The sequence below is a fragment of the Poeciliopsis prolifica genome, unplaced genomic scaffold (genome assembly GCF_027474105.1).
Source record: "Poeciliopsis prolifica strain line A6 unplaced genomic scaffold, Auburn_PproV2 SCAFFOLD010, whole genome shotgun sequence".
Classification (NCBI taxonomy): Eukaryota; Metazoa; Chordata; class Actinopteri; order Cyprinodontiformes; family Poeciliidae; genus Poeciliopsis; species Poeciliopsis prolifica.
The window spans coordinates 435708-462490 of NW_026562385.1; the positions used below are offsets into that span (position 1 = coordinate 435708).

Genomic DNA, 26783 nt, shown 5'->3' on the forward strand with positions numbered 1-26783 from the left:
CATTCTACAGCAAAGTAGAGCCAGCCCTAAAGACAAACTGCTGTTTACGATTCACAAAATCAAACATGAAGAAGAAATGAATTTTGTTTGCTCAAAATAGACTCCTGACATCTCAGCCCTGCTTGTTTTTCCTAAACTCCACTCTGTTGATAGAATTCCCTTGAGAACTGAGGAACTCTTTCTCCACCAGTCACCCATCACTCATGGACACTAACAGCTTGTCCATCAATGGCTGACATGTGGACAGAAGAAACAGCAGAGAGAATAAATATATAAGTGAACGCCAGAGATCATGGACAATTTATGCCTTACCTTAACTCCACGGCTGCCTGGATATCCAACAGGTCCTTGGGAGCCAGGTAAACCCTACATACAAAAAAAAACTCTTTTTTTTCTTCTTTTTTTAAATAAAAAAAGAAATGCTGTTTTAACAACACCATGTTCCATCTTTTAGGGTCAGAAAAATTGCAAATGTTTCTGAGTGCACAGCACTGCCTCTAATGGGCTAATACTTTAATAAAGATGATGACATTACTGGAACAGAGTGGTCGTAATGACAAGCCTCATTGTGACTGAATGCACTGCAGACCGGAAAAAATGAATCATTTGGTAGCTTTAAACTCTCCCTATAACTCCACAGCAGATGAGCCTCAGACATGCAGTTACCCACTTGGATGCCTTTTTCTCCTGGGGGTCCCTCTCTTCCCGGGTGACCCTAAAGCAGAAACATGGATTTTACTTTGTATGATCACTGCTAGTGATGCATCATTTCATATCTCTTCATAACAGAATTTTGTGAATGTAACTAACAAATGAGAAGGTGTCACTGAAAGTAAAAAAATCATTATGAAGTATCATTCTGTCACAAAGCTCTGCAGGAACAATGGAAAGGGCAATATGTGACGCTCATACAAATGTGTTTCCAATGGAAAATTAATTCCTTGTTATGAGAAAAACCTCGCTGCAAGAAGATCTGTAGTTGTTTCAAATGTCATATTGCACTGGATCAGCTTACATTTGCTACCTAGGATACAGAGCATGTATCTTATATGGCCATGTTGCAATATATATAGCATGCTAAACTGTATAGCGCTACTAAAAATATAACAAAATTATTTTTAAATTGCAATCATCGACCTTGAGACTTAGGTTTCATGAATGCTCTGTGTCGTGCTTTGAGAAAATATTTGACTGAAATTATGATTTACAAACTACTTTTTGCACTCACTTGGGTTAGTATGGAACAGAGAAATGTATGAAGGGCCAAGCACTTTCTCCCAGCTCTACATTACCCTTCATATATGTATTTACCAGTGCTTACTTACAGGAGGACCATCAACGCCTGGTAGGCCCCGTATGCCCTCTTTACCCTGGGGACCCTGCAACAAACATGGACAGTAAAGAATACTAAACAAGTTGAGATGTACTTAAGGGACCAATTTACCACTGGACAGGTTATATATCATACTTAAGAGTGTATTTTGTTTCTTTTCCACTTCTTGCTTCCTGACATAGAACTTCTTCAGTTTTAAATGTCTTTGTCTGTTTGCTGAGTATTGATTTTTTTTTTTTTCTGTCTAGACCCGTTTGTCTTCAGAATTATAGCTAGAAGTGGTTGGTCATACTCTCCTGCTTCCCCTGGGTGTGGAATGACAGGGGTTGAGAGGTCAACTTTTATTTCTTAAATCAACTGGGAGGCATGTAACCTACCTTTTCTCCTGGCAGTCCAATGGGACCCTGAGGGCCAGGAAACCCCTGAAATCAAGCAAAGCAACAATCAGATTGGGTGATAGCTGATTTCAAAATGTTCAGGAGTCAAAATGCTGCTTAAATCTTCACTATATGATTGTGTGTTTGTAGAATAGGATATCTGAGTAAACAATGAAAACAATGAAAATGTTAACATATGAAAAGGTATGTATGTTTCCAATTTGCTCAACTTAAATCATAAACTGGCATTAAGGACAATCAACCTCTCAACGTCCGGAGAAAGTAACAGTTTTGTCAAAGCACACTAAAAAAAACTCTGAATGTAATAAACTAAATTAGTTAGTTCCATGCACTGTAGCATGTAAAAAATAGCATTTTATTTTTCAAGAACCTTTGATAAGAAACTTTTCCAGTATTACTTCATTTCGGATTGTTATAATTATTTCTATTGGCTAACAAAAAATTTTATACAGAAATATGCATACATGCCTTTCCTATCTGGTAGAATCGGCTTAAACTACATGACTTGCTTCAAATGTTTTCAGTATCTTTAATGTTTGGTCACACCTTGCTGAGTCAGGTTTTCTCACACACAGCTTTTCAGCCCTGAACATAAATTTACCTCAGAGTGAAATCAGAGCCTTTCCAAAACATTGACTTTATTGTCCTGACAACAATTTTATTAAAAAAAAAAAAATAAAAAAAAAAATAAAAGGCAGATTGAAAGCACCTGTACATTTTGAAGACACATTCCTGCCCAAACTTTTACATCCTGAAGTTAAAAGATGGTAAGAAACTGATTGCATTTACTAACTGGAATATGGCTTTTTAATGCTGTTTTTGCAGCTTATTCCACACTGACTGGCTGTCCAGCCCATGTCACTGGAGGACTCATTACACTGTGGATAATGACTCTCTCATTAGTTTCAGCTTTGCTTTTGTTCTGTAGTTAATAACAGCGTTTAACACTACAGCATGCCAATCTTTGAGACACAGAACATGTCTTTCATGAGTGGTACGATAGCACCGATGGTGTTTCAGGCGACTCGGAAATTGTCCCAAGGATGAACCAGACTGCTATTCTCTTCCTGATATCTTGGTTGATTTCTCTTTATTTTCTCATGTCATCCCGCAAAGTAGCGGTGTGTTTGAGTTGTCAATTTCAAATACATCCACAGGCATGCATCCTAAATCAAATGTTGTGAATTAGACTATAAGGTATATGACATCATATAGAACTTTCCCAAATAGTTTAAAGCCATACAGATAATGTGGAAAACTTCAAAGTTTGAGCGAAGTAATAAAAATAAATCCTTCTGAATTAATCAAATTAAAAAAGGCGCTCATCCTTACTGACCTAAAACAGAAGATGTTTATTGCAATCAAATAGTGAAAACGATTTCTTGTGGCTTTTCTTGGAGTCTGTGTAAACATCTGGTCTCAGCTGCATCTATTTCTAGTGCTATGACATTTCAGAGGCATTTTGAAACATGATCTGATGGAGAATGAAAATCCTTTGTTTGTACCTGAACTCCTGGATTTCCTTGTTGACCTGGTGGTCCTATTTCTCCAGGTGGACCCTAATAACAGATAAAACAGTGGGCATGCTTTGTCTATAGATGTTCTTTATTATGATGTGTATGAAATAAAAACACTTCTGTTTCATCAGGGAATAACACTTTTATCTCTGTTTTTGTATTTAACTGTTAAACAAATCCCTGACATTGTTTCACATTTAACCACAAAGAACTGACAAGTAATCTGAAGCGAAGCAGAAAGACTCACCAGGTTGCCTTTTGATCCTTGGACTCCATCAATTCCACTAATCCCCTGATAAAATAGACACAAAAAAATCAGATTTTATTTAAAGATACTGCAGTCTCCAGAAATGTTGTTCACTACAAAATAATTGCTGATTGTGATTTCTTTTACCATTTGGCCAGGTTGGCCAGGTGGCCCCCTTGACCCGACAAGACCACGAGGACCCTGGAGAAAAAAAACAGCAAATATTCAGAAGTTAACCTGGAGTCATGATCTGGCTATGTAAGAGTGGAATACTAAACCACAAATCAAAACTAAAGAGAGGGGCCAAATGTAAGGACAGGACAACGTCGCCTACGTATTTCTGTGACTGAACATGTCTTTTTCGTATGTGTCTGCCATGAAGACTGAACTCGCTGGCTTGTGCGTGTGTGATCTGTTTCTTTCTTTTTTTTGTGTGATCTGTTTCAGCCTCCCTCTTTGTAGGCTGGCCAAGCCACCTGTTCCAAAACCACATCTGTGATCTCCTGGGAAGTGATTGATATGGAAATATAATCATTCAGGCCAGGATTTTGTCTTTTACCTTGCCGAAACTCTCTCTTTGCTTGCTCGGTCTATCTCAGCTCATTCACCACCAACCACATTTCCGTCCTCTATTTGTCTCCCGCTGTTATTCTTTTTCCTATCACTCCCTGTCTCTCTTCAAAACAGAATATTCCTTCCCAGTGTTTCTGCAGTTTATCAGACTCTCCCGTACATGTTACATGGCAGCTCTATTTCGTGCAGCACTGAGAGACCCATTTGGAGAGACAAAACCCTGCTGAGCTTTAACCTCACCTACTGGGAGAAAGATAGAAGCAAGTTGTAGCCAATTAACCAGTTTTCACAGTAGATGCACCAAACATTGGCTTCTACAAAAATGGTGAGAACTTTTGGTCTGGTGGAAGGCTGTCAGTTTCCTGGATTGTTCACAGAAAGCAGTGAGAATCTTGATGACAGATGCTAAATGTAAGATGGAGTGCAGGGCAAATCAAATTGACTTCTTTTGATAGCTACAGTCTTCACAGTGGAAAAGTGGAGAAGTTATTTATTTATTTATTATTTTTGTTTTAGTCTTTGATACAGCAGCTTCTCAAATGATGATTGACACCACTGATAGATTTTTATAAGAGCCATCAAATGAATTGTTATGAAGACCTGGTGACCAAAACATGCAACTTTTTGCTTCTGTCCTGCAGTAGTCCCATTTTGGAGATTTGCTATGCTTTACCTTCCTACCATATATAATTAAAAAAAGGTTGTTGCCAAGTATTTTACAATGATTACTGTCTAATTGTAGCTATGAGCAACATTTATTTCACATAATTGAGAACTTATAAGGTCAATCATCACACATCTGTCTTACTATAATGGCAAGTTTTCTGGTTCTCTTTCCTATTTTAAATAGTGTGTATTAATGGAAAAAAAAGTTATTCAAACCAATCTGGTCATATGAATAGCAAACTGCACCCTTGTTACATCAAAACCAACCACAGCTTTTAAAAAGCTTTTAGTTGTATGGTCCCAAACCATAACCATATCATATCATATCCCTAACCATACTTTATGGTTAGGGTGGAGCTACTAGCATCACACAACAGAGTATATTGTTTGGGAGACAGAAAAACATCACTGCTTGCAGCAAGCACAAGATATACTAATATGTTTTGTTTGTCATCAGACTGGCATAATATCACATTAGGTTGGATTCTCTAGTGAGAATCCATCTGGTGGTGGAAATGCTTTCCTTATACAGCGAACCATAAAATGACACTCCGAACCACACTAATGAACAATGGAAACAAGGCATAAGAGCCATTTTTCTCAAATAGAAAAAAAATAGTTTACTCCAAGAGACCAACAAAGAACCCAGATCATCATCCTGATGGGGTAAGGACAATGCTTATGCTTACTCTGTTGTAGTGAGCTGAGATTAAAAAAAAATAAAAAAAAACTTTTCTATACATCTGAATACTCACTGGTTCACCTGGTTGACCTCTTGGTCCCACAGGTCCATCAGATCCCTAATAAAAGGGAAATAAAATGATTAAGTCCAATGCAACTCTTCAGTTTAGCCTCTAGTTTGAGAACATTTATGTCCATGGAATCAGTTCATTAAAGAAATTCGCTGTGGGACAGATAATGATCTTCAAGCAAAGACTACCCATCCTCTCAAAGCTACACAGCCTTCATCACAGGTTGGCTCTGTGCTGCCTGAGCTGCTCGCTTTCATATTTTAATGTTCATATTAGGGATGCACCAGCCAGTTTTTATGTGTTTTGCAAGCCTTTGTGCTCAATGAACTCCAGCCAGCGGAGAAGAGTTAATAATGCAAGAGTCTATGACTGTATTTAATCTCTTAGATTTGGGATGTTTTTTCCATCTAAATGATTTATCAAATTGATTTATTGATCTGAAAGGGATTTCGATTTTGATGTTGAGATAAAAAAATAAAAAATAAAAATGAGCTAAATATTAATATTTTTTATTGTTTGTCGCAAAAAATCATTTTGACAACTTTAGTGCACTCACCTTCTCTCCTGACTCTCCAATAGGCCCATAAGGACCAGGCCTTCCTCTGTCCCCCTAAAAAATAGAAGCTTTTTTTTTTTTGTTCTCTAGCAGAAATAGCTCATTATGTTTCCTTTTACTCTGGCCTGCCATAAAAAAATCATAATTACTAAAGAAACATTCAACTCAGGATTTATAAAGTATTTATGCATGACATGTTAATGAGTTTATATCTTAAAGACTAAATAAATACAGCAACAATATCAAAATACCAAACACAACTCACTATGTGTCCCTTGTTCCCTGGGAGCCCTGGCAGGCCATCAAAACCCCTGTCACCCTGAGACGTTAAAAAAGAAAGAAACAAACGCATTAAACCCCGGAAAACACAAACACATTCAGCAGTGTGTAAACATTAGCAGAATTGTCTTAAAAGTCTCCCCTGGCAGATCCGTCTGCTTGGAGTGTGCGTCAAAAAAGGAGAGGGTGCTTTCAGATTAGCAGCAGGTCGGCTAAAATGCTGCTTTAACTGATAAAGACCTTGTTCAGTCAGAACCAGCATCAAGGGAGGCTGAGTTATTTACTAAGCTCTTCCTGCAGCTGTTATGTGTTGAGGTGCCTGGTTGTCAATAATACGTAATAGGCTTGGGGCTGGTCGATACCAAAAGGCTTACACTAGCAAGTGGAGATCGCTGGCTACTGTTAAAATATATTTCTGCATAAATGTGTGATATGGCTGAATTCAAGGTTAATGAGGACCAAAAAAATGTATTCAAATTTACATGATTAAGTGAGTTGTTTGGACTTCATACTTTAATAGTATCTGCTGCTATTGCATTGTGATAATATTTACCTTTGCACCTGTTTCACCAGGAGCTCCACGGCCTCCATCCACACCTGCACGTCCCTATAAGAAACTTAATCCAGTTAATGTAGGTTCTTTTATTGACAGCACATTTTGCACTGTTTTGATCACAATATCCAGATTGGAAAATGTATCATCTGAGAGCACCTCTAGTACTCTAGATATCTCACCCTCTTGCCTGACTTTCCATTAATTCCTGGGGGTCCTGGCAACCCACGGGGTCCCTATGTAAGAGATGCAGGGGATAAAGCAAATGGAAATGAGTGAAAAAGGGTTAGGCAAGAAGACAAAACAAAATTGGTATTCTGAGAAAAAGTTGTATAATGGAAGTGCAGAGTAAGGTAGAGAAAACAGTACAGTGGGGCCGTTGTCTCCACGGTCTCCTTTGAGCCCAGATGGACCTGGAAGACCCTACAAAATGAAACATACGTTCCCTTTTACTTGACAAGCCAACATTGTACAATCACAACAATCAAAATTAACCCACGTTAAGAAAAAATGTGACTTATACACTTACAGGTTTTCAGACATAAAAATAAACAATCACTGAGCGTGTATTTTGTCGGAATTAGAGATACAATGACTGAGGGAAAAGCGTGTCTAGAGTTTGAAGCTGGAGATAAAACTTGCTAGAAGACATGCAAGGCATTGGGTTTTGGTTTAAATTTGATCTGAGTCACTTACCACTGGGCCTGGTCGCCCTGTAAGACCCAGTGGACCTGGAGGCCCCTTGAGTGACAGCTTAAAGAAAAACATATTTATCTATTATGTCACATTAAGCCAAACAAAATACTTAAAATTTTATATGGAAGGAAATTATCAAAATATAGCAAAAATGACAATGTGATCATTAGTGATCTGTAATTATGACAGCAGTGAGGGGAACCTTTGTTTGCTGCAGGATAGCTTGTGCCTGTGCCTCTTGGGGAGACACTACTGGCCCCTTCTGTGAATCACCTCCAAAGTGGAACTGTTGGCAGTGAAAGGAGAAGTCCTAATGTTGAATTCCCAAATGTAAATGAAGCTCAGTCACACAGCCCCCCCTTGTGGTCATGCTAATATAAAACATTGAGGGAGAAAAGATGTGTGTGTTTTCCCATGGATTTTGGTGTGCAACAAAATCTTACTGGCAGCATTAGCAGGGTTCCTGGAGGACCCGGGATCCCATCAACCCCAGGAAGACCAGGGCGTCCCTGGGGACCCTGAAACAAGAGAACGGGAAAAGCATCAGTGATTGTGCCTCCTGTTATGAGGAGCCAACTATCTTCTGAAAACAGAAAGTAATTATGCCTATGATACTATTTTAAGGGACATATTTTTCTAATCTTTGGGGGTAGAATTTGGCAAATATTGCACAGAGTTAGGTTAAATCTTCAGGAAATTAATGTAAGGACACGGTTGGAAAAGAGCTCACTTTAGCAGATGTTTAGTCCCATCTGCCAATACAGATCTGAACAGCCTAGATTTCAGTGACTGCTCATTTGTATTCATGCATAGAAACTGGTGTGGGAGATAAGGAAATGATGTTGTGTGTCATAATAGTTATTTCTCTAGCTTCTTTTTTTTTTTAAATCCATGTAAGAATCTGCCCATTTGACATGCCCATTTGAGCTCTGAAGTAATGGATCAGTGTAAGATGTGTATTTTGTCATATAACTGACAAATGCTTTTAACAAAATTGAGTATGGGAAAAAAATATTTGTCATTACTGACTCTTTCATTTTCATCTATCTCTGTAACAATTTTATTCATCCAAGCTATGCTGTGGATAAATAAGCACACAAACCCCTTTTCTTCACTTGGGGAGGACAGCCTCTTTATCCAGGAGCTTTGGATACAAAATAGAGTTGTCTGTCATCCATTGAATTTTTGGAGTAACCTTGGAGTTACAGATTCCCTATTATTGGAACTGCTATTATTTTTTTCCCATGGGTTTGCCGAAGCGAACAAGACCTAAAAAGATATCCCAACTTTCAAGATAGCCTGTTTGAGACCAACATTACTACTGCTAACCATTGCTTTTGTTTTCAGGACCTGAGCTGAAAAGGATATTCTGGATGCGGCTGCTTTCACCACCAGCTCCTGAGAGGAAACAAACCCTTAACCAAGCCCTACAGCCCATTGGAACCAGAGTGGAGCCAGCCTTGTTGTAATTATCTCATGCATTTATATGGTGTTTTTGCATTAAAAACTTAAGAACTGTTCAGAATGGAGCAGCTCATGCATCCTGTGGCTAACGCTACCATTGATTTTGGATTGTCATGATTTAATTCCAGGGAGTTTTTAAATCATAAATTTTAAATCAATAGTCTACCAAGGTTGAGCTCATTTCTTTTTATGGATATTTTCCTTCATCTTCTTGCCACTAAGTTGCATAAAATAGCAATAAAACATTTCAAAAATGTCCCTCTTTTTAAGCTAACAGTAACAAGCTAAATATGGTGACAATGAGGTCACATTGATTAGAGCCAGTATTCCTGAGTGTGATGAAGACGAATTGACCTTCAATCAAACTAAGTTCAGTTTATTCAGTTATCTTAAGTCACAATGATAAAATAGAAAATATGTAGTATTTTTATTCCAGTCACATAGATTTAATGTCAGTAACTTCCTATCCTAATTTATTCCAGTTACAAAATAAGACAGTCAAGTTCAGTTCATTAGTCCCTCCTGTAAAATGTGAATCTCAAATCACTGTAAACAATTGTGTCCTCCAATCTCTGATTTGTCACAGAACTGTGAGCCACACTCACCAGATCACCTGGATCTCCCCTGGGTCCTGGAGGGCCTGTTGGTCCAGCTGGCCCAGGAAGTCCCTGTAAACAAAACAATACTTTGCCAAGAACGAACAAACATGGCAATGTTGCAACATAAAGCTTTCTTGAACAATAAATGTTTTTGATTCTCCAAGTGCTTTAAAAAATGGTAAAATTCTCCTGCTCAGCTAGTTTACAGTGGTGCACCGATTTCCTCCTAACATGGGAAAGGGCACCTCAGTGAATTGAAGTTTAATGTTTATGTATTTCTGGAATTCAATTTAAAAAATGATGTACTATAAAGATTCTTCACAGAAATAGCTATACATTTCAAGCATTTATTTCTAATGATTTTATCTTTCAACTCACAAAAACCAAAAAGCTATTTCTCAGAGCACTACAGTGTGGCATAAGTCAGTGAAAAATATATAGGTCTCACTAAGCCACACCTAAACCACAGACAATGACAGAAACACCTTATCTGAGTTTGTTGCTCAGTTGTCTAGAAGTCCAGTAAAATTTTAAGTAAAGTGTTGAATTTAATTTGTGAATTAAGGTCCCAGAGTCTAGAAGAAGAGTGAACATACACAAAATACAAGTGGGTTGACGTGTTCAGTGTGACATTTCCACAGTCTGTGATTATTTGTGGAGCCATGCACTCTGCCGGTGTTGGTCCACTATATTTTATAAAGCCCAATGTCAGCACAGCTGTCCAACAGAAAATTTTATAGCACTTCATGCTTCCCTCTATTGAAATTGTTTGAAATAAATCCCTGTGAGCAAAGGGTATATGTAATAAGTTTATGTTTTTTATAAAATATTTGAACTTTTTAATTCAATTCAGCTTATTTTTATAGCAATAATTCACAATAAATTATTGTTTTGAAGGATAATAATTGTGGTCATTTCAGTTCAATGTCACACACATTGCAATTGATCCTATCTATCGATTAGATAAGATCGAGCTGATTAGGATCAGCTAGATAGGATCACAGCTGATTTGAATAATGCAATTCATTATTCAAATCAGTTTAAAAATTGTTAAAAAAAACTCAACAGATTGCTTCAATTTATTGACTTGCTGTATTCCTCCCTCCTTAATGATAATTTTTTTAAATGCATTTTCATGTGAAACATTTTTTTATTTGTCATTTAGTTATAATCATTTTGATGCAGTTGTTTAATAGCTGTGTCTTACCTCTGGGCCTGGTGGACCTGGGGGCCCTTCCACTGAGAAACCCTAGAAACAAACAAACTTCATGTAATGTAGATTCAAAAAATACAGTATTCTTTACTTTCGCACATAACTGGAACTGTTGTACTATTAAATTGAACCCTCGAGCAGCTCACCGGTTCAATAACAGCTGGCTGTCCTTTCTGGCCTTTCTCTGCTCTGAGTATAGCCTGTAGTGAAGAAACAATAGATACAAATTTCTATAAATGACTCAAAGGAAGCAGAAAAAAAAACATAACTTTCCAATTTAAGCACCAGATTTACCTCAACATCCAGTGTCTCAGCTCTTTCCCGCTCTGCAAAGTCAAAGTCATCTTCATATACTTCATATTCTTCATACTGTGTGTCGTTCAAAAAATCTTCGTATTCAAGAATATGCTGAAACGTCAGGAACTTGTTAGTGAATGAATCCATCAGCGTTTCTATTCTGATGTGAAGTCACCTATTTTATTGCATATTATGTGATTTGTCCTACCTCGTAATCAGTAATATTCGGAACCACAGTCACTGTAGAAACCGAGAGGTCTTCATGTAAATCTCCATAAATGTCGTCTTCATACTCCGCCACCAGAGGTGTGTTGGATGCTGTGATTTCCTGCTGGCCGGCACACAGTTTCAAATGAGTCATCATGAAGGCAAACCAGAGAGCACTGAGACCTCTCTGAGAGGCGCAGTGGCTCCCTGCGAAGGCAGATCTTTAAAGAACAATGAATGTTAGGGGAAAAGGGTGATTTCATTAAAACGTGTTGGATAACTGAGACACAGGTGTGCAGTTAATTACAACACAGAAGTGTAATTAGCAGATAGACTAGATCAGATTCATGTGACACCTGGAAGAGACTGACAGAAAACAGAGGGAACAGGAAAACATCACTTGACAAACTGGAAATAACAAACATGGAGGAGTCATACAAAATATTATTTTATTATTAGAGAGAAGTTAAAACCTGGTCATATTACCACGAGTCGCTGTGGCATGTCCTTAACCCTCCTGTTGTCCTCGGCTCATGTCGACCGAGGACAAGCCCTTAAAAAATATGTTTTTCAATTGCAGCTGCATACAGAAACTTTAATCTAACAGTCCTGCATCAGAACTACGGTGTGCACAACTCAGGGGGAAGTTTAGGCTCAAGCAATCCAAATGTGAACTTTACAAAATAATAAAGATAACCAAATCCAGCCTCAGGTCAGACTGACCGGAAGACTAAGGAAATCACAGCTGGACAGGCAAACAGTATGGAATGGCATCACTGATCTCCGTAAAACTGATATCTTTTCAAATTTCCCCCCCCTCCTGTTGCCCTCGGGTTGACATGACCCGAGGACAAGCCCTTATAAAACATTTTTTTAATTGCAACTGCATACAGAAACTTGAAATCTAACAGTCCTGAATCAGACCTACAGTGTTCACAACTCAGATGGAATTTTCTGCTGGAGCAATTCAAATGTGAACTTGACGAAAAAAATAAGAATAACCTCCTGTTGTCTTCGGGTCAAAATGACCCGAAGACAAGAGGAGGGTTAATTAGCCGCCATCCAAGCACAGAATTCATTTTGAGTGAACTTAAGATACATAATTACTGAGAAGAAATTTTAGATTTGCATCTGTGTGTTTTCCAAAATTACAGACAGATATTCAGTAAAGATTAAACACATTTTTGTTTGTTAAATTAGGATGCAATACCCAAATTTGCTGGATGAAGATGAAGATTAGGTGATGAGTAGGATGGTGCTGGTTAGTTGTGATAAGCAACTCGAGTGATAAGAAGAGGAAGAGGTGTTCGCTACGGTTAGAAGGGCAGTGTCTGGTTAGAATCACAAATGGTTGGAGGGTATTAGAGTGGATAACATCTATTGATAGATTTGTCTACCTCCTTGATAAGCTTTGATACAGGCAGTGTACTAGGCGGCACCACGGTGGGGCCCTCAGGGATGAAGTCAGGTTTATGCGTTGGCATCACCGTGGTGGTTTGATCAGTGGGGAGAAGAGTTTCAAAGTCGCCCTCAGTTTGTGGTAGTTCTGTGGGCTGGGCAGGGTCCTGTGGCTGAAACTCAGCAGGTGTTGTAGTTACTCTGAGAAAGTCTTCCTCTGGACCCTTTTCTTCATGCTTCTTCTTTTTGGACCCCTTCTTGCCCTTTCCCTTTCCCTTTCCTTTTCCCTTGCCTTTGCGTTTTCCTTTAGAGCTTTTGTGCCTCTTCTTTTTGTTTTTTTTGCCTCTCCTGTCCTTCTTAGAGAGTTCACTCTGTTGGCCACTTTGCATCAACTCAAGATGGGAGTTCTATTATCAAATGTTGAAATACAGAGCAGAAGCAAAAGTGGAAAATGGAAAAAACAAAAACAAATAGTATGGTAAATAAAACACACAGTAGAGCTCTGCTCATTCCATCCTTTGTTGATGAAAAGCATATGGAACAACTTATTAACCTGCAAACTTACTAAAACAACCAGAGAAACAAACAAAAAAAAAACCCTTGTGGCTGAAGAGATTTAAAGGTCAGGTAGAAACAGGAAATATGATGATATAAAAAACTATTAGTCATTCACTCCATAAATCTGACCTTTACAAAGAGTTACAAAAAGAAAGCTATTGTTTAAAGGAAACCATAAGAAGTCCTGTTTGCATTTTGCTACAGCTAACATGTGGAATCGGTGCTCTGGTTAAATGAGACCAAAATGTAAGTTTTTTTTTTAATCATCATGAAGCGCTATTTGTGGAATAAAACTTCACATCACCATTCTCATTGTGGAACCTGATAGTAAAGCTAGATGGTTGGATCAAAAGATGGAACGGGAAACCTGAAGATTTGTCTTCTTCGAGCAGGACGACGACACTGAACAATGGCGTGGTTTCGATCAAAGTGTCTGATTCATGTTTTGGAATGACACAATTAAAACCTTGTGCCAAATCTAAATAAGGACTGCAAATTTGATGTTCACAGATGTGTTTCCTCCAAACTGACTGAGTTTGAAATACCTTCTAAAAGAGAGGGCCCAATGCAATGGATGCATACACCCAAAACACTTTAAGTTATTGTAGCAGCAAAAAGGAGTTTCTACTGATTCAGTGAATACAAATCCAAAACAAATCTTTAGATTTTACCTGTAAAAAAAGCTTTTCACAGTTTTTCTTCCTCTACCAATTTCTGCTCCACTTTACGTTGGGCTGTCATATTACATTCAATAAAGCCCTCTGAAGCTTGTTTCTGTAGTGTGAAAAATATGTGCTAAAGTTTACAGTTATTATCATCATATGCAGTAGATTACTTTCAAAGACTTTGTGTATAATCCAACAAATATTAAAACTGTCATTGTTCCTGAGAAAGTATTTGCCTTTACTGAGAGATCTATGATGCATGTCACTTATCTGAATGTCCTGTGGCTAAAAATGCTTCTGAAGGCAAAACCTGTGAAATGTGAGACGTGACATGATTTAGATCCGCTGGTAAACATGGTCAGTGAGTGAGAGTGTGATGGGAAGTAGGTCAGGCTGGTGAGAGATGTGGACACGCTCTGGATTAAGAGCTTCTCATTCAGCTGTATTTGTATGAAAGGCAGCTGTGTGACTACCAAGATGGACTCATTCTTCATTCCTTCATCGATGAGCAGCCGCATTGTGCGCCGTTCATTTATTTAATTATTTCTATGTAAGCTGAATTAAAACGTGCTTCCTGAAACCCGTCCACACGCACAGCTGCGTCTTTTCCCCTTATCTCTTTCATTTATCACCACAAAACCATATATAATCATCTTTATTACTGATAAAATCTTTATTTTATGTTTTTTTACATGCCTCTAGGAAAGAATGAGCTGTTGAGTCATTTGCTTCTGGCTTGCTGTACAGATGTGTGGTCGGATGTGTGTCCTTTTTGGCTTTTCTTCTCTGTTTCCGTGTTTTAGTGTGAGAGTGTGAGCTGCCAAAAGCGCACCTGATATTAGAAATGCTTCCATGTTGGCTGTATTTCAAAACAAGTCTCAACAGCTGGTGTATTCCCTCTTTATCTCAGCACAGTTTCTTTGCAGACACACTTTGCAACGCACAACTGTGTCTAGTAGTAAGCTAATACTTTTATGAGTAGTTTTATGATATGCAGGATTCACCAAACCTTTTTCAATTGCCAAGGGGCAAGGGGACTTGGAGTCAGATGCAATAATCAAAAGCCTGTAGTGTCTCTAAGACCATATTATAAAAATTATGATCTTCAAACATCCAGTAAAATAACTTGATAATACAGAAAATTCAAAATACAGTGCAAAATTTAAAAAGCTTTCACATTTCACTAATAGGTGTTACAAGATATAAAGGGTAACTGCGTCATAGAGAAAATGTAATTCAAACAAAAAACTTTAATATTTCTAGATTTATTTCACAGTTTAATTTCACATTTAACTTGGATGTCCTCTGATATAAAAATTCACTTTGACACTGTGAATTCTCAAATGTGCATGAAAAATCTCAGACATTTAGATTTTAAAGTCAGACATCTAGACACATCTAGATATTACAAAAGTGTAAGTGGTGCATTTGGGCTCTTTTCCTTGCAAATCTTGCAAATATGTGAAATTAATCTAGAGCTAAACTGTGCAAAGATATCTTTTTCTGATTAGCATTGCTGGGTCTCTTGCAGTACTGACCTCCTGCTGGTCCAGAGTTTGACTGTTGTATGGCAAAGCCAAGTCACAATCTGGTATGAAGTTCACACAATAGTTGGCAGCAGCCTGGGGGTCATCCACAACCATCAGCTGCTGAATATCTCCCTGAAATCAAGAAATCAAAAATGAATGATCCCTTTAAATAAGTGATAAAAAAATGGTACAAAGTGAAGAACCATTTTCAAAACACCTTAAGAATGGGCTGGTAATCATTTGGCTAAATCAAGGTGTCAGGCTGATAAAAGTGACAGCATGGACACAGACAATAGCTCACAGTGCTCCTATAACCCCAGGAGGGGGTTCGTTTTTGTGCAAGAAACAGTCACAAAGCTTTCTCTCACCCCTCCTGTCAGGACCTTTAATTTCCCATTGTGCCCTCCAGGCATAATGCCAGAGCATATTTACAAACATGGACAAAGACAGCACTGCTGCACCCTGCAGCTCTGAGCCCACAGGCTCCACTCGCTTTAGCATCTCCTTATAAGATTACTGAATTCTTCATGGCATTTAAAGGACTAGAATAATTTTTTTATTTGTGTTGTGAAAAAACTTTAGGTTACTTATCAAGTTCTAATTAATCAAGGACAATAGTAAATTCAATGCTTCATATAGCAATCGTACAAGCAATACAAGTAAAAAAGTATCTGCTTTGTTACGGATGTCATTTGTTGTTTTATTGCACTTAAATGTTTCATATCATCAAAAAAATTTGAACAAATATACAAGAAAATTAACATAAATAAATTTATTTATTTTAAGGGGGAAAAAGCTATTCTAACTAACCTGGCCCTATGCGAAAAAACTAATTGTATTAATGTTAAATCATGATTTAACTCTGATGAATAAGATATTTCTTAAAGCTGAGTTAAATTTTACAAGTCATAATCAAGCCTGATTACTGTTAGACTGTATAATGAACATGTAACCCTAAATAAACCTTGAAGAAAACTTCAAGCTAAGTGCATCCTGCACAAGTTTGCTCTTTACAAACAAGCATCACACCAAAAGTCAATCATGAAGTTGTAGAGTGATACAATGTGGCTCCTTTTAATGGGACTCCATTAAGTCCAGTGCAATTTACCACAACAGATTGAACCATAAAATATTATTAATGCCAGTTGTTTCCACCAAGTGTGACAAAAACAGATATCAAATTTAGGGGGTAATAAAATTTTCACACATTATGCTATGTTGGTTTGGATGCCTTTTGTGATTTATAAAAGAAATAATCACCTGAAAACTGCAGTTTGTTATATTTTCTGACAGTAATATTTATTTTATGACCTGAGAGATTTAAGTGTGAAAATAAATTTAAAAAGAGGCTAGAGAATCAGGGGATGAACTGTGACCAGATTTTTTCACAGCTCTGTGAAATCCAGATTTGTTTCTGAATTTAATTGTGAAATAATTATTCAACAAATTTTAAAAAGTAAAAGTCCACAGGACACATTGCTTGCTGTTTGACAGCAGTATATTAGTGAAAGGAGTCACACCCTTTGAAATCATAACTGTCAGGTGAAATGGTAAACTAGGACATCTGGGCAGGAATGTGGGATAAATTATATTTGACTGAAACCTTGATATTGTTTTAATTAATGTCCCATTGTAATCCCTTTAACTGGATTTAGCAGCCACAGGTCAAATAAATCCAAAGTATTAACATCACTGTTTCACAACATCTGAAACAACTCAAGACAACCTTAGTCAGCAAAATATGATCATGCATAGTCTTAACTGCAGAGCAAAAGGATAAACTGAGGATTGACTATTCAAACTGCATTTTATGCTTTCAAAACATCAAACATAAAAGGAGTACTTATCCAATTATTCTTCCTGTTTTGGCCACAAGCCAGATCCCAGGAAATAAAATGATTGCACTCAAAGGTGAGAGACAAAGAAGAAAGAAAAGCAAATGGGAGCTAATGCAAACTAATCCAATCACAATTTGAAATCAAAGGAAATTTCTCATCTGCACTTTTCTTGTGCTTTTAACCCCTCTTGAAAAGCACAAGTCGTAAAGCTAATCTGCACCGTACTCTGTTTAGTATAAGGCACGAACTTCTGAGGATGAATTGCATACAGAAAACACATCACCTGAATTAGGATTCAGTTTATTTTTTTGGCAAATGCTATGTTGTTGTTTTTTTTTATCCACTGCCTCCCTAAAAGCCTGCAATCATATTCACCCATGTCAGAAGAAACTGAACTGAGCCCCTCTGACATGCCTTAATCAGATCAGGAAACAAACCCTTCCTGCACAATATGTGGATAAAATAACAAGAGTAAAACTTTTATTTTTTGCCTAAGTTGCAACAATTGCAACATCTAAAAAGCTGACAACCATTTTGAATAAGTTTTCGATGGTGCGAACATCACATTTGTTACACAACATTATGCACTGTAATAGTTGTTTCAACATGCCCAGCATACTAGGCCAATAACTCTCTTATTGCTTGTACTGTTTAAACCAGAATGGATAATAATTTCCTAACAATGCAGTCCAGGTTTGGATCTTATCTTCACAGTCCATGTACTGGAGGCATGCAGCAGCCAAAGCTAAAACACAGCAGGGCCAAATTGATGTTTACTTTACTGCATCTCCGAGCAAAAATACTGAGTTTGTGTAGCCGTTTGTAGGCAATCTGGAAGCAATAGGCAGACCACAGTCCTTGTGCTCCCACGCTAAGGTCCCATGATGGGAGAACTGGGCCAGAACATTGGCCACCTCCCCAGAACCAGGGCCTGGGAACAGAGGCCCAGAGGTCAGCCTGCTTAACTTCTCTCCCTGTGGTACCAGCCTCACCCAATATATCGAACTCTGCTGTTGAAATACAAAATAAAAAATATTTTTTAATTAAAACACAAAAAAGGGGGGTTCTTCACATATATATAACCTCAAAAAGTTTACTGACTGACATAAAGGATGATTTGGGATGACACATAATAAAGACTGACTTTAACGTATTAGTCATAACCACAAATCGGATGTGATCATCATCATGACTCTTTGCATAAGATGACAAATTAGGGCATCAGAGTGATTTTGGACCAAAGCCAAAAATTAAGAGGTCTTGGTTGCTTTTGAATAGGGAAATTTATGATGCCCACAAGGAGACGCATTTCTCAAGTGGGATTTAAGTAATTACATAAACTGGAAAGCTACAATCACTATCTACAAGGAAGTGGGGTGGAAGTGAGGGGAACAGCATAGCAGCTGAGGTTAAGTAAGGGCACAAATGGTAAGATGTTAATTTGTGGGCAAAGTCAAAAATGAAGTGTTGACAATGCATACAAACCCAAAAAGCTACAAGTTTATAAGAAGGCAATATGCAAAAAAAAAAAAAACAAGAAAAGAAAGAAATGAATAAAAACATATCAAGCAAGGAAAAATTTGTAAATAAGTATTGTGATCAATAATTTTTTTCAAGAATTTCTTCTGTTTTGTTGTCGTTGCAACTAAGAATAAAAAACTCACCCTGCACATTCACAAAACCTTTTAACAGGTACAGAATCTTATCTTATGCCTCTCTATCATCCATTTTCTTCTATACTCTATTAGGAGGACTCTGGGCCCTGAGGACATGGAAGGGGAAGGGGCTTGAGCTGATCTCAATTTCATGCTGCTGGTTAGAGATTTAGTTGGGCCTCATAGGGAATGACAATGGAGAAGGTTGAGTATTATCATGGGAAGCACAAAGAATGACTGACAGTAAAGGTTACAGCAGAGAAAAAGGGAACTGGTGAGACTCTCAGAGTTTGATTTGATACTCCCCGAGTGAGCTTTGCTGCATATTAATACATATGTGGCCATTCATGTTAATGTAAAAAGCCTGCCTGTTTCATTTTGCAGAAATCCCTTAAATTGTAGAGATTAAGCTTTTTATCATTACAGTCACACTACCAAGATTCCCCATGTGCAAAGTCAAATCTTTAAATTAATACTAGCATTATTTTTTGGCTTTGGTATAAAGGACAAGTTACAATTTTCCTTATTAAACATAATATTTTCTTCTGACAGTCGTTTCTTTACAGTGGCAATTAACAAACAATTCATATGTCACCCCCATTCTACAAAATTAACAATTACAAATTGTTTAAAGCCTCAAAGTCTGAACTTGTTTCAATTTTGTCATTTTATAACCACACACTTTTTTGCACTTTATTGTGATTTTGTGTGATAGATGAACACAAAGTATGGTGTGACTGTAAACTGTTAGGAAAAGAACACATGATTTAATTGTTTGTGTAAATAAAAAAAAATCAACGCTTCTCTTAAAGCTACAAGTCTACTTTCAGTTACCAAGATTATTCTGCAGTTAGTGTAGCACTTTCCCACTTTCTCTCTTTCTGGTGAAGAAAAGCAAAGCATACCCAGAGTGTCAAGTGGTATCTATCATGTTTAGCAGTGGCAATTGTATATTCTGGGTGACGTGTAGCTCTAGCTCTGTCCATAAAAGAGCATTCAGCATTTAAACCAAAGGCTTCAAACTTGAAACGTGTTTAAAAGTGTAACAAATATGTTCGTTACACTCCGCTTTTGCTTTTCAACGTCTTTCTTATTGCCACACTTCCAAAAAGGCCACATTTCCGCAGCGCACCATTAATAGAACCTGTACAGCTCTTCCAGAATCACCCTGGGCCTGTTCTCTGGTTCTTTAATTAATTCTCTCCTTGCTCAAGCTGTGAGTTTTGAACAACATATGTCTGGTGTCTTGTTTGGTCTTCTTGAAGCTTTTTGGTCACTGATCTTCTCAAGCAAACATCTGAGATCCCATGTCCAATGGGATCTATGTGGCAGTACCTATAGAAGTTACAAATTCTCAATTTGCCATCATTAAACTGAAACTGTGTAGATATAAGTAAGAAAAGAATCAATTAAAATACTGTTTAAAAACTGGTGCAGTGGAACGCATAATCTAACTGTATCAATAACTAGTTGAAATCCCTGTTGTTTAAGCTACTTGACAATTTTAAAACCACATATGTTTGTAGCACTTCAGATAAGCTCCACTCCATCTGGTGGTTTTTTAAAACAACCCTGAGAGGTTTCCAAATGATAGAATAAAATAGGTCATGCATGATCACCAGGAAGTCCCCTACTGAGCCTTGTCATCTAATATAGACTATATAACCCCATCAGAATAAGCTTCCCACACACATGCAACACAAAAATAAAAGAGACGTAAAGTTTTAGACAATTTCTTTTGTTTAAACCACAACAAAAATTCAGACAGAAGACAGAACTGCTGCTGCATAAAGGCTCACAGCACACAATACAATCACATTGTTTATTCTTAGTATCTGCCAAACCAGATCTGCTGAGAAGAGATCTAAACATAATAGAAAAAAAAGCAATAAAGTAAGCATCAGTCTGACCCTGAAATCAACTGTTTGTGGCCATGCTCTTTCATAATCTCATACCTCAAAAACATCTTCATCCAGCAGTCGTGTTCCAAAAACAATAACTCCCTCAGTGCTGACCACAGCATCGTCCCCCCGCTGCAGATCCAGAGTTTCCACCTTCTGGCAGTCCAAGTAAAGGGTCACAGTCTTGTCGAGAACGCTGTAGGCTATCCTGTGCCATCTGAAACACCAACCAGAAAGAATTAACACAGGTCAGTCTTAAAGGAGAAGTTTATTTGTTTGTGTCCATAGAAGATGCCGAATTTATCCAGTCTTTAACATATATTGCAAAGCATTTAGACAAGACAATTTCACGATGAATCTCATGTTGAGTTTGGTTAAGATTAAAAGAATTAACACATGAAATCAAACTGACAGCTTAGTTCTGTCAGATCATTTGGTGTCATATTCAACAGGGAGGATAAGGCCTTCATACTACCCACTTTCCATCTGCTGTGTTGATCTTCCTGAAAATAGGATACTGTTGTGGAGTGGGCTGCCCATGCTGGTCTTCGTACACAAAGACAGGGGACCGACCCACCTCGAGCCCCACCTGCTGCACCCCCTGGTCATCATACACTGAAAAAAGGAAGAACTGGGAGCCCTTTTTAGCTCTTACGGTAGCCATCAGGGAGAAATTCTCAGGAAAAGTGGAATCTGCAGGTGGAGGAGCAGAGAGGAGAGTTGTTAAGAAATGAAGAGCGGGGCGCAGCAGGAAGCACCCATTTCATCATCCTGCTGGGAAGGACCTGGATAAGAATAATGATGAAAAATATGAACTATGAAAAGATGGAGTGTAGAAGAGGGGAAAGTAGGTGAGGTTCTGTCACATATATTTTGCTCTACAGGGTCAACATTCGCATATATTTTGTACATCTTAATTTCAGACATTAAAGAAAATAATTGAGAACCCCATGGCAGAAGTAGATTAAGAGGATTTTCTGTGTGTTGTCATGTAGAAGGGGGAAAAAAGTCTAGACAGTACCATGGAATAGCTGTTTAGTGGGAGTGCTGAGCTGGATCTTTTTGATCTTGTAAGCCAGGTCCGTCTCCTCTGTGCCCCTCCTGCCAGTGCAGAAACCAGCCTCCAAGGAAACCCCCTCCATGTTCTCTGACAGCCCAAGAACTCGCAAAACATCAACAGGATCAGCTGTGAATGGAAACCAAGAGAAAATGAACCATCTGTCTATGGTAATAAAGGGGTCTGAGAAAACATTGAGTTATTTCATGCTCACACACTTGTAAATTCAGACATTTCAAACAACTTAACGCACTTTAATAAATGATGTTTTGCTTTATGTTTGTCCCTTCATCTAACATTGCATAAAAAAAAATTACATAACACTGAAAGAAACTTGTAGCATACGGGAAAATGCTTTTATCTTGTCAGCTCAAAACTACAATTCTACCTTTGCGACTTCCCACTTCTTCATCTGGCTCAGCTAAATACTAGTTGTTACTTGTCCAATGAGCAGGACTTATCGTGGCTGGTAATTGGTTTTAATGTGTGGTGCCTTCCTCCTTCCTGTGAGTCAAAAAAAAAAAGATGTCCCCTGCGTTGGCAGGTGGTCCGGCTTCTGTGGATGTTATTATAGCATAAGAGGTGGTACACAGACTAACCTGTAATTCTGCGGTAGTGCAGCTGACACCTGCACAGATCCCCCAGTGCCAGCCAACAATGACACAGCTGGATTTCATTTAAAAGAATCTAAACCAGTCATCCTCAGTTTTGCATGCCACAAACAAATAAAGGAATGAGTTTTTATTTTCATGATGTATTTTTTGCAAGCTCAATAACATAACAGTTGTTTAAATGCATTTTCTGAACCATAGATGATCAAATAATGTTTATTACAGTTGACTTTATCCCCTACAGATAAGGGCTTCCTTCAAGACGACAGCTTCCCTCCTTTCAATGAGCCTGTGTTTTATTTGCAATCTGCTGCTCATGTTATTAGATGTCTGCTGATAAAGTGCTGTCGTGAGCATTAGCCAGGATCAGAGCTTTGTGCGCAGCCAGTCTCCCACCAGCTGCTACAGAGTGTGGCTCAGCACTTTGCATTCCAAGCATCTGAAATGAGGATCCTAAACCCAAATTGCCTCCTGAAACTCTCGCTGCTCAGAGTTTGCCTTTTATTCTCCTCGTTAATTAAACATGTAGGGATAGTTTACTATTGCCCAGACACCGCTTGGAGAAAAACACAGCATTACATTTTATGGCTTTATTTATTTGCAGAGCAGACTCCATCTTTTTTTTTCCCTAAACATTTTTAACAGCTCCATCGCCCTCAGCTACATAAGAGGTTGTTGGTAGATAAGACAATAAATTATAACTATGTTCAACAATAGAAAACATGATCTGATGGGACAAATGCTGACTATATAAAGAGTAATACACACTGTTCAAATTAAATCATTACAGAAATAGCAGAAAATGGCAAAAACTGAAACATTTCTTTAGCTTGAACAGTAAAGTACTCTTTGAAAAGCTTCAGCAAAATAATAAAAGTTTAACCAAGCTTATGTTTTATAAATATTCACATCATGCAATTTTGTACAAAACGTTTGCTGACAATTGAACCCAAAGTCCAGAGGCCTCTGTGTGATACACAGCAGAATTGTTCTTCTTATATAATATATTTCTGCAGGAAGTCAGCATTTTGGTGGCACTGGGAAATTTATTGACAACGAATGAAATATTTTGTGTGAGCTACTGTTTGCAGTCATGCAGCAGAGCTGTGATGGGCCAAAAAAAAACCTGCCAGGACAGCAGAAAAAGAGACAGCTTGGACTTTGTCGGACGTAGGCCTTTCAGAGATTTCCTATAACTGTCACTTTCCAGAGGAAAAGTGCTAATTCAGCAGTGGTTAAATATTGCATGTACTTATAAATACATAAATACATGCAATAAAGTGCTTCAACTACTGAATTTAACTAGCTTGATCGTTTTAATTGCAAGTATAAAGTAAACAATGCCTAGCAAACCAAGAGTGGCTGGTTTTACTTGAACTGTTAAAACAGTAAGTTAATCATTTGCCACACATAACCTGATTTTTGTTTGTTGCAAACAAAAATCGTGTTATATTTTATTGGGACCAACAGAAAGTAGTGATGGGGATTTCCAAAGCTTTCACAAATGAAAATCTAAATAGTGTGATGCATACTCATATTTGGCCTGTGTCAATGTTTTTCACCTTTCAGTGCAGGTTGGATAGACAACATCTGCCACCATTAACTTTCCAGTCTTATCACAACTTCTTCATTGCATTCGTGTCTGGTCTTCATTGGGTTTTTTCTAAAACTGAATTGTGGTTATAGCTGTATGGAAGCTGAGCCTCCACCTCAGGCTTACAATTTTTAAGGATCACAAGAAGTTCTTTTTTAAGACCGAACTGTATTTTTCCATTCCTTTTCCCGACAACTCCAGTATGATCGATTGAACATGACTGAGATGTGTTCAAAGTTTTGGTTATTGTTTGGTGCCTGCATGCTCCTGCATAACCAAGGAGCAATGTAACCAGTACTCCTTGGTCTTCATAATTATGCTCTCTCATGTTTTCTAATAAACCCCAATATCTTCACAGAACATCTGTTTTCATTATCATAATATCAGGTAAATCTCTAGTTACTGATAATATGGCTCCTGAAAGCACTGAGGAAGAGAAGTCATAAGGCCCTGATGTTTGGACCATTGGTCCCTTGTGATGATCCTAAACAAAAGCAACATGGGGTTGATTAATTTAAAAAAGCTGACAGGCAAACTATATCAGCACCTGACAAAGTTACTTTAATCTTATCTATTTGCACTGTCCAACAGACATAAAGCTGTAAGTTTTGAATGTTATCGTTTTCTACAATTAAGTTTGAGGTTGACAAAAGATTGTTGACCTCTAACACTCATATGTCAGTAAATGAATAATAAAACTCTGTATCTAAGTCACAAAGAGACATCTGAAGCAAGCAGCAGACGCTGTGTGTTTCCAATAAGTAGTGAGGATGACACCCTAATTAGATTTGGGTGGAATCATAAGACTCCAAGAAACCAATGTGCAAAAACCTTATTGGTATGGGTGTGTTTGATGCTGAGAACCTGGATATAAAATATCCTGTGGAGACGTCAGTCTAAAAGCTGTTGAAGCAACGTGAAAAGCTTATTAAAGAGCTTTACCCTTTTAAAATAAAGAAAAGCCTACTCCACACAAGCATCAAGAAAAAAAGCCCAGAGAAATGGAAGGTTGCCTTTAGAAGTTTGGATACGAGCAGCCATCAGTGAAAGAATGTTATCGTTTCTATGCTTAAGATCCATTAAGTCAGTATGAGTTATTATATAAATTCTAACAGCTTCTTTACCTTTCCTGCAGCACTGACTGTCTGAACAAGTTTCACTCGCATCTCATTATTCTTTGTTGCAATGTCCTTACCTACCCTTTCAACTTATGTCAATTTGGAGAAAGTTGAGAAGGTTGAGCAAGGATAAAAAGATCAAAATCTTCAAAAGTTCTGGAATTCTACTGATAAATAAGCCGTGCAAGAAGCAACGGTGCTGCGTGACTATAAATTTCACAAGCTCCATGGACCGGGGTGTTTTTCCAACTACAGCAAATGTCAAAAAACTTGGGAAAGAGCTAAAATATCCAGCCAGTTCATAGATGTTTTTGCAAAACATTCAAATACAGCAAATTGAATGTAGTGAGGATGCAGAAAATGTACATATAAAGCTGAAACAAACTTGCAGATTCTTACTTTTTCTAAGCACGCTTTCCTTCCCATTGTACTTTTATCTGGGAGATAACCAGAACCGCCAAGTAGCATTGACATACAAGCTTTATTAGACAGAGAATATTTGAGTAGTCAGTCTTACAGATTGTGTCCTGTTCCCAAGAACTGATAGTAAAAATTCTTTATGTGTGGAACTTACGGTCCGTTCTCTCTCTGCCCTGCGGCGACACAACTCAGCACCATTTCAGTCATCCATGGACATAATGTGTGCTCTGTGATTCTAAAGCAAATGTCTCTGAAGACATTCTTTATGACTCACACCACCTACACACCAAACCCTGCCTGAGAACACCCCTCTCTCATAGAGACAGTACTACACTGTCAACAGTGATTGCTCTGGAAGAAATTTAACGAGAAATGAAGCCAAGAGGAGATCTGCGCACTTAAATATTCCCACCGTATCTTTGACCACACCCTGGAATGAGAGGAGGGAAAGAACTGACATTTATACTTGAAATGACACGACATGCTCAGATTAGATCAGGTGGTGAAAAATACATGCTTGGATCAAGAAGAAATACAAATCTGCTCAGTGAAATGAAATTGTCTGTAAAAAGTGCAGCAAAAAGAGGATGCATTAAAAAAAATAATAATAAAAAAAAGGTCCAAGGGCGCCAGGCTCTCAAAGATGGTGATTAACAATGAAAAACTATAAAAGATCCAGTGCAAATGGTTGAATAAATCCAGACACATTTTCTCTCAGGCACTGGGAATAGATAATTTAATTAGAACAGGATGTGACCCTTTGTCTGGGTCACATCTGTGTGCAGACAAGAACACTGCAAGTTAAGAGGAACTAATACATGTAACACATATTAAAAAGTAAAAAACACAAATAATCTTGACAAACTGAGCACATGATGTGCATTAACTGTTCACATCTAGCTTGATTAAATCAGCTACAGGGGGAAAAATAACACAGAGCCTTATGTCTTGTTAAAACTGCTTTTGAATCTCTGTTGCTTTATGTGTGGCACACAAAATAAATGTGAAGAATTTTTTAAAATTCTAAATATGAGAAATATAGATTTAGCCATTTGTTTTGTATTATTATTGAAATGTAGTGATACACTG

At 37.8% G+C, this 26783-nt stretch overlaps 1 protein-coding gene across 5 annotated transcripts in view; it reads right to left on the reverse strand.

Annotated features, from left to right (window-relative positions):
* The window catches only part of col5a3a (collagen, type V, alpha 3a), a 60537-nt gene that overhangs the window by 19387 nt on the left and 14367 nt on the right, over positions 1-26783 (reverse strand). For 2 of the 5 annotated variants that reach the window (XM_055035373.1, XM_055035372.1), the window contains 26 exons: positions 21916-22080; positions 21374-21587; positions 20949-21111; positions 15510-15632; positions 12748-13155; positions 11352-11474; positions 11141-11254; positions 10993-11046; positions 10841-10882; positions 9640-9702; positions 8014-8088; positions 7773-7856; positions 7571-7627; positions 7244-7297; positions 7057-7110; positions 6875-6928; positions 6308-6361; positions 6043-6096; positions 5490-5534; positions 3643-3696; positions 3496-3540; positions 3237-3290; positions 1711-1755; positions 1326-1379; positions 671-715; positions 313-366 (listed from right to left, as the gene is read on the reverse strand). In XM_055035373.1, the coding sequence (XP_054891348.1) occupies positions 313-366; positions 671-715; positions 1326-1379; positions 1711-1755; positions 3237-3290; positions 3496-3540; positions 3643-3696; positions 5490-5534; positions 6043-6096; positions 6308-6361; positions 6875-6928; positions 7057-7110; positions 7244-7297; positions 7571-7627; positions 7773-7856; positions 8014-8088; positions 9640-9702; positions 10841-10882; positions 10993-11046; positions 11141-11254; positions 11352-11474; positions 12748-13155; positions 15510-15632; positions 20949-21111; positions 21374-21587; positions 21916-22036 (2307 nt within the window). In that variant the 5' untranslated portion in view covers positions 22037-22080. Of the gene's footprint in view, positions 1-312; positions 367-670; positions 716-1325; positions 1380-1710; positions 1756-3236; positions 3291-3495; positions 3541-3642; positions 3697-5489; positions 5535-6042; positions 6097-6307; positions 6362-6874; positions 6929-7056; positions 7111-7243; positions 7298-7570; positions 7628-7772; positions 7857-8013; positions 8089-9639; positions 9703-10840; positions 10883-10992; positions 11047-11140; positions 11255-11351; positions 11475-12747; positions 13156-15509; positions 15633-20948; positions 21112-21373; positions 21588-21915; positions 22081-25848; positions 25898-26783 lie in introns of those variants that run through there. The other 3 variants (XM_055035374.1, XM_055035376.1, XM_055035375.1) reach the window with 3 other exon arrangements.